General features: G+C 41.4%; 1 protein-coding gene across 6 annotated transcripts in view; it reads left to right on the forward strand.

The window, feature by feature from the left end:
* The window catches only part of OSBPL5 (oxysterol binding protein like 5), a 230,029-nt gene that overhangs the window by 170,844 nt on the left and 47,788 nt on the right, over positions 1–11,397 (forward strand). For all 6 annotated transcript variants that reach the window (XM_006022021.3, XM_006022026.3, XM_006022025.2 and 3 more), the window contains one exon: positions 7,502–7,673. In XM_006022021.3, coding sequence (XP_006022083.1) covers positions 7,502–7,673 — 172 coding nt within the window. The remainder of the gene's footprint in view (positions 1–7,501; positions 7,674–11,397) is intronic.

An 11,397-nucleotide genomic window follows, 5' to 3' on the forward strand; every position in this document is an offset into this window, starting at 1 on the left:
TATCACTCATGATTTTCTTGTTTTAAAGGCACAAACACTGTTGTCAGCTGGCGGTACGTGTCTTTGCTGTTACATCAATGTGATTGATGCTGGTGAGGCACAAGGCCAAAAGCTGATGACTTTTACTAGCCAAGCAAAGCAATATTTCCCTGGCAGTGTACTATCTGAAGAGTTGCATGGCTATTTTGTATTGGTTTTTGTAAGTAAAATTGGAAGGGGGTACAACTCAGCCACTCCATGTCTGAAATTTGTGATTGAAAGAAGTTCTCCCAGGCTGAAATTTCAGTAAGAGTCAATCTATAGCATACTTTGGTGTTGTCTAAAATCACAGAGGGAACTTCAACCCAGGTTTTGTCATCAAGTATTTCAAGGTGCACAAAAGGGCTTAAAGTGAAAAGGTTCTAAGTGCTAATATTCTCAGTACTACACGATGAAACCAATAGCTATACAATCAATCCATTATAAGACTGGGACATACAAAATGTTTTCTTTGAATAGGAGCTGACCAGAGTTAGAAGGCTGACTGACTAGCTACATGGGCTGAGTGTGTTTGTTTGTTTATTTAAAAAAAAAGTTGAATTAATTCCCTCTAAGCAATGGTGGCAATTTAAGCTGCATGCTCACTTCCATCTACGCAACCCCAGCTTTTTAGCAGCTTCATCAGCGCTCCACTTCTGAAGCAAGCAGCGCATCCACTAGCTATTAGGACTGTGCAAAACAGCAGCGTTCCACTTCGATACCCGTTTCAATGGAACAGTGTTTCGTTTCAAGTTTTTGTTTCATTTTGAAAACACTGTTCCATTCCATTTCGTTGAAACGGTTTTGCTGTTTCAACATTTCAGTCAGGCCCCAGCCTAGTTGAGTTCCCCTCCCCAGTGCTGTGATCAGGCTGGGGCTGGGGAAGGGAACCCAGCCTGAACCCTTCCCCAGCCTGATTGCAGCCCTGGTTCTCCCCTGTCTCCCACCACCTGTCTGGCTGCTTCGAAACTCAAAACATTACAAAACTTTTGAAACATTTCAACTGCCCTTGTTTCATTTCGAGGCTGTTTCAAAGCCCTTTGTTTCATTTTGATTTCACTGTTTCAAGCTCGAAATGAGTTGAAACAGTGTCAAAACAAAACAGCCGACAAAATTTTGCACAGCCCTACTAGCTATCTTCGGGGTAAACATTCTGCAGGGGCAGTAATATCTGAACGTGCCTGACTGTATTTAAGTACTTGTTACAGACAGCTGCTAAACGTTAGTCCAGACTGCTGAGCCAAGGCTATGCATCCAACTTGAAGGGCATGTTCAGCTCCTGTTATTACAGAGCAAAGGCAATAAATGGAAAGCCATTTCTGGTACTTTCCCCACACCTTTCTACAAGGGTGTGTAGTTTGTAACACAATAAAAATTCAGCTGTAATTTTAGATTTACCCCTCCCCGCTCCCTTCCCTTTTCCTTCTCTCTTTAATTGCAATCATTAAGTCAACTGCTACAGTCTTACTGCCACTGAACCAGAGAAAAGACTAAATCCTCTGGTCAGAGGAGACACAGATATATGCCATGTAACCTGTCACATATACGACACAGTGATAATCATTTACAAGGTGACTTGATGTTTATAGACTTGCAATAATTACCTGGTTTGCATTTGTGTTTTTAGAACTGAATATTTATAAAAGAATTGTCACTTCGTTTTTAACCTGCCATCAGAGCCAGTTGATAAATTACATAATTTTGGCAAAAAACACAAATTTCATTGGAATTTTGCTATTGGCTTGGTCAATAATGCATTGTGCAAATGCATTTGTGTGTGTATGAGGGGAAATAAAAATGTTTTGTTTAATTCTACTCCATTCTTTCTAACTAACCCTGAAAGAATTGCCCTTTATGCCAGAGGTTCTCAAACTGTGGTCCGTGGACCACCATTGGTCCACGAACTCCATTCAGGTGTTCTGCAGAAAGGTTGCGGAACAATCGAGAATATCTGTACTTGTAAGGTAAGACTACTGATATTTAAAATATGAGTTGTGTGCTTTGATTTGTAGAACAAAAAAAAGTTTAAGTGATCTGCCAAGACCCTCAGCAATTTTCAAGTGGTCCGTGGGGAAAAAAAAAAAAAGTTTGAGAACCACTACTCTATACTGGTCCTTCAGTATAGAAAGTAATTGTGAACTTAAATGGAAGCAGAATCCACCTTGCAAAGAGTTCTTGGGGAAAGATTCCCTTGCTCCAGAGAGGGGAAGTATGGGTATTGCTGAATCAACTTACTTTAAGCATAATTTCTATCTTGAAGTTGCTGAATGAGTGGGTGATATAATGCATAAATCCGAATTCTGATAATCAGCACTCTAAAAACAAATACAGAAGAATGCTGCCAATTACTGTCTGATGCATTCTTTTTTTTCTTGGAATAGGAACCTGCACTTAGAACAAAGCCCTTATCTATGGCAAATATAATACATTGCATTTTATTGACTATTCTTAAATCGTAGCATGCAAAAATATCTAATTTCTAAAAAATAGCAATTGCTTTAAAAGATAAAATTATCCAAATCCTTCCCAGCCTTTTAACATAATCATAGTATAAGGTTGTTACCTAATATAACTCTCTCAGCCTTCTTTTAAAGAATCTGCTTTTGGCCTCCAATTTTAGTTTTATAAAACTAATGATATGCATGCTATACATAGAGGACATTACTTGGATTGCAAAATCGACCATTCCAATTTAAGGCTGCACAGGTAATCTTAATACTGGCATTTCCTAATGCAATCCTCTTTGTACATATGGACTGTGATATAGACTTTTGTTACATGATTGAATTACCATTTTTCCCTGCTTCAGTGTAAAGGCATGGACCCATTACACAAGCACCTAAATACCAGTGTTTACAATAGAAATACAAGAAGGATTCATTGTATTTTCTGCAATAAAAGAATGTAATTGAGGTGAAAAATCACTCTTTGACATCTCTCTTCAGTAGTAAAGCAGGTTTGTCATGCCGGGAAGCCCTAAACATTAGTGGGATTTGTTGGGTTTGTTTTGTTTTTTTTTATGTTGGGTTCTGGGAGTAGCACACTGTTAATTTACAGGGAATGTACTTTTTTTTATTATTCCTGGCAGAATAAATGCTACGTCTCACATCTAACTCTGGCATATATTTGAGTCTAGATTCATAGCACCACTTGATGGATAAAGATCTGTTGCTAGGTTTTACATTAGGCTGTCTCTCTTTTGAATTCTCCTTTACTTTCAAGTAAGTAAATAGCCATGCTCTGGATGCCACTAATGCGGTAGTAGTGCTAAATGCAATTGCAGAATGGGCTTGTGTAATAGATGCTCTTTAGAATTTGATGTTCCTGCAATTAAATAGTAAAGCTAAGACTTTAAAAACCAGGTGCCTACACTTATGCTGTCTTGGGTTTACAAAGGTGTTTAGTCACCTGCAAGAATGGAAAAATGCCTCAAGGGATGAATAGAACTGCCCAGCTACCTTTTTATAAACGTGGGCCTTGGCTTGTTAGTAGGAGTGTAAGGCTCATTAATCCATCTAAGCCCTTAACCACATGCTTTAAAAAATTTTATTCTAGTGTGCAGAAGATATGCATGGATGTCATTTTCTTTGAATTGGGTATTGGGTTTCAGTGGGAACTGCAAGGCCCTTTCACTTCTGTAAATGAAGCTGTAAAAATAGCCTATATTTAAGAGCTTTTTTGAAAGCTTTGCTTAAGCGCACAAATAGCATGTACGACATTCCCAATAGCAAATTACTGAAGTTCCCTCCCTTTCCTAGGACTGGAGAATAGAAGGTGAAGATGTGCTTTCTTATGTGAAATGATCTGGAATATGTTTTGAGTCAGGTGTGTGAAGGAGATGAGGGATTTGTGTTCAAATGCCCATTAGCTCTCAGGCGTTATCCAGGCAAATCCTTTGCATGGTGAGAAGTGAAGAGATCTCTGTATGCCAAGGCTTTTATATAATTACTTGCAAAATCCAAAGTAGTGTGAAATTAATTATAGCTTCCCTGAACCTGCCTAATCATTTATTAGCCATCATGTATGGTATTTGTAAACCACAAGCTGATGCTGAAGGAATCTGCAGGACAAAGTAGGAGTAAATGACTACATTGAATGATGTTGCTGGAATTTCAGTAAACCCATAATCCTTCAAGACCTTCATTCTGGCTGCTTCTCTTATACAAATGATTCATGGGAGTGCAGAGACTTATTAAAATTATAAATATGTCTTTTATAGAAAAATGATTCAAACCTTTGAACTCTAATTGCTGTTCTAATAGGGCCAAAACCTTGTCCTATTAAACTCCACTGGAATTTTGGCCTACTGGGAATTTTGTCCAGGACAGCAGTTAAATTTCAATTAAACTTAAGCCTGGGTTTGTAGTTAGATGTGTGTTCTCCTAAGTAGGACTGCTTCCTTAAACTGGGGTGGGGGAGTAATATCAGGGCTATAACAAATTCATGCATCTACTGGACTCTCCACTACTTTTGCGAAGTCCTTGCTAATTTCCTTCGTTTCCTCTCAAGTGTGTCCTAATTACCCTATAATGTATTCTGAGAACTGTAATGAAGATCTCTGCTATATGTGGTAGAAATTAGAGGTTCTCGAATATCCTGCAAATTTGCCAGGTGCCCTGTGCTTGTTAGCGATTCATATGCTTCCTCTGTATTTTTAATTTGTTTTCAAATGTACAAAAACTTCCCTGATAAGCAGACAAAGGTTATGATTTATAGCAAGCAAAACAAATCATGGAGAATCCAATATATCTCCTTGTTTCTTCAATGCCATAATCACCACTGAGCACCTAATTATGTATTTTACATGACTATGCTGACTTGCATGCCTAAATAAGAAGTGTGGATGTTCAGTATAGGTTCCGATGGATGCAATTTCTTCCATGCCAGCTTATCACTGGTTCCCCCACTGAAATCAAATAAGGGCATGGAGAAATCATCAAATTGGAGAGAGTTAATAGGTGAGGGGGCTAACTGTAGAGCAGCTGATCTCTGGGAATTGCATGTGCGCTCCCAGTTACTCCGTGTTGAGTGAAACGGGGCAATTTAATGTGGGTGTCTCCTGGGCTGGTTTAGCTTTCAGTTACCTTGGGGTAATTGTGTGCCTTCAAAGAGCTTCTTGTGTCATGCTTTACATTAAGTCCCTGTCCACTTGACTCTTTTGCATCTGAGTCCTCAGGGTGTGCTCAGAAATGTGGATATACAACAGTCTGTTGTGCTTAGAAAGTTGTAGGTGTGGGGCCAGTGTTTGTGCTGATGCAGAATGATATCAGAAGCATGTTGATTTTTGCTGAACTTCCTTCTTGAATGATGAGAATCTTAGCTCTTGCACTGAGAAGGGACCTACCAAAATTATGATTTTGCAGATTTCGCAAAATGTGGCATTGCCTGCAAAAATGGGCAATGCACACAAAATCCACAAAACAAAAACAAAAAAAAAGGAACTGAAAATAAAACACTGGATTGTTACTTTTAAATTGCCAATTGCTCAAATCACGAGCGAGCCCTTATAAAGGGGGATAAGGCAAAATGCTGTGTTTATTGATTACATAAATTAGACAAAGAGGTTTGGACACATCACTCATATAGACGCACACAAATCATCATGCACAAAACTAATGCACGGGCACACACAAACACAAAACAACCATTCCATTCAGACATTATAATTACCAGCAGCAGTTGTTCAATAATAGCACTGGGTGGCCATCCTAGATCTTATTGAGAGAAGATGCAGATAGCAGGTAGGGTGGTTATTTTGAGAGAGATCCTGTAGATAACAGCTTGGAGTGGGGTGAAACAGATGCGTCTGTGCTCCGACAAAACAGCAGTTGAGAGACTCGCCCAACTTTGAGAATGCTAAGTTGTCTTTGTAGGGGTTGGCATCCTTTGTTAAGTGCTTTGGGGTGGTTTTCATACCCAGCCTCTGTTTTTGAGGTTTTTCTTCATTCATCTTCAGCTTATCTCAGCTTGAGGTCATTTTGGTCATCCAAGTTGGTATCTTAGCCTTGGAGTATTCTTGCTGCCCATCTGGCAGGATGTGTGCCTCTCTCCTCCTTGTTATCTCCTGTTGTGTCTTAGGCCTCCTAATTCTTCAGCCGTCCATTAATTAGTTTACTGACTGGTGCCCTTTATATTTGGTGCCTTGTTGCTTACATAAACAGTTAAGTCTCCTTCTCCCATCTCTATGCCATTCTCTCACCATTCACCCTTTCACATCCACTCATTCAAAAAGGGCATACAGAGTTAATTCACTTATGTCAAGCAAAATAGTACAAAAATGGAGTTTTCAAGTTACTTACAAGACAAAACTAACATGGTTACATTTCACTACTATTACACTCTATGTTAACATCAGCTACATTAGTTCGGTTCATGCTACAGGATCCCCAGAGGGAGCTGGCAGTGCATAGGGCACTGCAGCAGCCCATCAGCGAGGAGGGGGAAAGGGACAAGGGGAAGCTGCTCAAAGGGCTGCCAGCAAGATAGCTGCCATCCCTCCTTTCACCATTGATTGGCTGTAAGGGCTGCCTGTCATGTGGTCCTACCCCTCTCCACCAATCAGTGCAAGAGGTGAAGCTACATGATGGATGCCCCTCACAGCCAATCAGCAGCAGAGCCAGGACCATATAACAGGGATCCTTCACAGCCAATCAGCAGCAAGGGGTGGGGCTACTGGAGCCCTTGGCCAATCAGAGGTGTGGGAGGAGGTGGGGAGCTGCTGCACTCTGCCCACAAAATGGCTGCCAAGCCCCACAATCTGCCCATGAAATTGGCAGACAGTCACCACAAATTCAGAAGGTCCCTAGTAATAAGTGACTAATAATACAGTATTAATAACCTGGCCATGATCCTTGAGGCTAATAATTTTTTTGGTGATGTTTTTTATATGGAGATCTAAACAGGGTTCTGGGACTTGCATAAAATGGTAACTTGCACTGAGTGCATAAAGTGAACACTGAGAAATATAGATTGTACCCAGCAGCATCTGTGGTACTACTGAATGTTAAAAATTATGCAATGTAAAATTTACATTCTGGTTAGGCAGCAGATTCTTAACCAAGGTGTCATGACACCCTGGGGTTTTGTGAGATTCTTTTAAGGGTGCTACACCATATTTACACTGTTAGGTGTGCAAATATCTATACGCAAGATAAACCCAGGGATTTCAAACAGGAATGCATAGTATCAAAATCATTGACTTGTTGTGGTCGTTTTGAGTTCTTTGCAACAAAAGATTCACTTTGCTATTTTTTTGACTACAGAAAAAATTGTGAAAACCTAAAAGCTAGCATTTTCAAGGGGTGCCTTGAGCCTAAAAGGGTTAAGAAACACTGTGCTAGGCTAATTGAAGACATTATTAAGGCTGTTTTAAAGTGCTGTTCCTAATGTTCCTTCACTCTCAAATGAGAAGCTCTTGTGCAATGGCAAGCAACCGCTTTTCATAGCACTCTGACTTTACATACTTAGACTCTTGTTTTTGCAGGTCGATGTTGGCTGGATGCTCTGGAGCTTGCCCTGCGTTGTTCCAGTCTCTTCAGGCTCAGCACCTCCAAACAGGGGAAGGATGGAGAACTGAACTGCTCATCTGATTCCTCGCATGCTGGCCTATACAACCTCTTGCACACTGCCACCATCTCTGACCAGGAGCTCTTCCAGTAAGACATTTTTGCCTCTTGGGCTTGTAAAGGTGTTGGCATGTATAGATGAATGATTTTTTTTTTTTTTAACCTTATTTTGTTCATCGGCTTGGTAGTCTAACTTCAAGGTCTGCCTAGATACATTCTCATACCTCACTCAGTCTGCAACATCTGGGTGCTTTTTGGCCAGTGTAGGAGTTGATTTGTCTTTTGCCACCTGAAAGCTTCAACCTACAGACTGGGAAAGGACTGGTTGGAATCTTAGTTGTGTGAAAGTGTGTGCAAGGATCAAGTCCACTCTTCCTCTTACTTGAGCTAAACTTCCGTTGAAGCTAATTTGGGTAGAAGAATTGCTTGCCTGGGTTGAGTTCCAGTTTATAGATAAGCCCACCAAATTGGGTAGGTAACTGGATGCAACCATTCCAGCATCTGCCATCGTTTAAGCCACTGACAGACATTCAGTGAAAGACGTAATGCAGTCCCAACAACTGTACTTCCTGCCATGCTGCACATACACAGTAGGAGGAGTGACTGTGGGATCAGGGATCAGATCCCCATTGCACCATATTGCCAGTGCAGGGGGAGCCTGGGATCATGATGACAGAAAGCATCAGTCAGCTGATCGGTGTTCCCAGCCACAGGAACACACTGAGTTCCTGCAGCTGGGAGTACTTGGCAGCCCTTCAGTTATAGCTCATACAACTCATGAGTACAACTCCTTTTTTTTTCCTTCATTCCTTCCAGGTATAACATGAGATGAGGGTGGGACAGCACAGTAGGAAATCTGAGGTGTTACTCAGACGTACGGGTTAAATGTAGATCTGTAATCTCATGGGCCATATCCTTGTTGACTTTTCAGTTCTCCCATTTGCTGCTAAAGAGACAATACATTATAACAGTACCCATGTTAAGAGCTTATATTGACAGTGAACCAAGGAACATAGTGTAGTTTCAGGTATAAGAAAGGTTCCAAGTACAAGAAACTGAGGCTTATGTAGCAGCATTAAGCTTGTGCTTTTTTTTCTGACTTGTGGGCACTTGAATCCTTTGCCAGATGGGAGATGGTCTTGTAAAATCAGATATCATGCATCAGTTATAGAAGTACCATTGCCTTGCTGCACACTTGTCTAAAAATGTTTGTACTTGCTTCATGTTACTACATTAATGGCATAATAGCAATGCTTAAGGCATTCAACTGGGTTTTGAGGTTGTATTGTGCTTGGTACCATGCAGTTGAGTAAAAAGGACACAGTAGAAGGAGTTCAGTCCTTTATACCACCTCTGCTGTGGTACCCTGTTATATCCTGCTATGACAAAACTACTGTTACACCTGTGTGTACATTCTAGGACAGGAGTAAACCTGTAGCCCTGGTAATATGCATTTGAAGCTATAGTAAGTGGAAATCACAGGAGACTGGCTAGGAGTGTATTAAAGTATTCCCCCTATATCAGAGATGAAGTTTATACAACAGCTACTCTCTTTTCTGATTGCATGTTCAACATTAAGAGGCCTACTTAGCCCTCTAGAAATAGGGGCTTCAACAATACTGCAGAAAACAGTTTTTAGAAATGTTCAGCAGCCATAACTGGGATCTGATATTCAAAAGAGCTTGGCTCCTGGCAGAGTCTGGCTGCAGTTGTTGGCACTGAGCGTTACTCAGAGTTTAGCTCTTAATGCAACTCCATTCTTAATGCTGGTGTGTTTGAAGCTTTGCCATAAGATTCAGTCTTCCCAAAAGGTTTAGAGCCTTGGAGACTTTGGCATCTGCCTGGCAGAGGTGTGAATTCCCCAAAGTGACAGGGGATGAGCAAACTGGCAGAAAGAGAGACCATGAAAATAACATTCCCCAAGTGCTGAGCTAGAGGTTGTTGACTTACCCCTGACAGTGCCTTTCTCAGGGATTCATTCATTCTAATTAAATGCCTTTCCTACAGGGAATCATACCAATTAAGTTGGCATGCTGTTATTAGGGAGGCAGTTAATTACATTTAACTCTATCTTCAAATTAGTCAAACTACTCTGTCAAGGGGGGAAAAAGGGCAGATGTTGTATATTCTGGAGACAACCTGAAACCAGCTCCATGTAGAGGGAGAAATTTATCTTGGGTAAATACTATGCATGTCTGATGGCACCTTTGTTTCTCTCCTGGGAGAAAGTGAAAATGACAGAATAGCAAAACTGATATCTTTACTGCCTTCCATGTCATGTGTGCATGATTTCTGGCTCGCTTTTGTGGTTTTAAATTTCCAAGCCTTCTGCAGGGTTGCAGACTTAAGACTGTATAGACTTGAATAGGGCTTCACTCATGACTTCAGAAGGAATATACACTTCTTCCATCTCTTAAATGTCTTAGCAAGCTTTTGGGCACAAGCACCCTTCTTCAGGCCTAGGGAGACTCTGCTGTTCTGAGATCTCCAAGGAATGAAAGAAGCTAAAAGTGTGACAGGATGTCAGTGAGAATGTAAATAGGTGAACATTAGGAAAACAATGGGCAGAGAAGGGGATTTCCACTTACAGTACTTATATTTTCACTGACATCCTGTCACACTTTAGCAATCTTTCAGGCAAAAGCTCAGTAACTTTTGTTCCAACTGCTCAGTTGGTCTAATAAAAGATATCACATCTACCCGAAGAACCTTGCCTGCCTATGTCCTTAGACAAACATGGATACAACCAAAAACCCTGCATCTCTTAAATAGAATCAGGAGTCATTGTAGAGGTGATAACTTTTAATAGTTGGTCTAATAAAAGAGATCACCTCTACCATGAGTCCTGATTCCTTTTTGCCTCTAGACCAATGGCTACAACCTGGATACCTGACTGCATCTCTTAAATGTTGCTTTAGTCTTCAGAGATCTTCCTTCCTTGTTAGTCTGCCTTATCTACCTGTTGTCTGTCCTGTTTGAGTCCTGCATTATAACCTCTCTGAGCCAGAGGCTATTTCCTTTGTTATTTAAAGGCAGGAGGAGGAGGATCGTGTTCAGTAGGATGGGGTCATGATCCTTGATTGGGGTGTCTAGATGCTGCCATAATAGATATTATGAATAATATGGGGAGGGGAGGGTGAGCTGCCGGCGGGCAGAGTGGTCCCTGGGCTGCGTGGGAGGCTGGTGCTTCCCTCCATGGCTGCACCTGCCCACAGGCGCCCGGCTCTGGTGGTCCTGGGGGGCACTGCAGTCGCAGAGGGAAGCACCAGGCCCCTGCACAGCTCAGGCAGGCAGACAAGCTCCAGGGGGGGGAAAAAAAATCAGGCTCCCTGCTTTTCTTGGGCAGAATCTGCTTTCCTGGGCTGCTGCCAGGCTGCCTGCAGGGCTTCCTGCAGAGCCCCTGAGCTGCACAGAGTCCGGTGCTTGGAGGAGTTTTAGTTTGCTGTGCCCCAAGTCATTTAAGTCACATTATACCGCTGAGGCAAATTTCCTATAGCGGTTGGAATTAATGCGCCGAGGTGTGCAAACACTGACACCATTAAAGCAGTGCAGAAGCATTTAGCCCACTTTAAAGTGTCGTGTACACGTGCCCCTCATTTCGTCTATACGTGACCTTAGATCCTAGTTGAAAGCCAATGTAAGCCTTTCTTACTGACTTTAGATCAGGCTCATGACTTGGTTTTATTTATAATGTAAATATTTCTCATTTTTAACAGTTCTGTTTGGCATCATTTGTGAGAAGAGAACTGGCTGGCTCCATTTAAGTCAGCTGAGTATGCTGTTCAGAATGAAGAGCATCTGGTTCCCCCAGAGC

The sequence above is a fragment of the Alligator sinensis genome, unplaced genomic scaffold, assembly GCF_000455745.1.
Source record: "Alligator sinensis unplaced genomic scaffold, ASM45574v1 scaffold983_1, whole genome shotgun sequence".
Classification (NCBI taxonomy): Eukaryota; Metazoa; Chordata; order Crocodylia; family Alligatoridae; genus Alligator; species Alligator sinensis.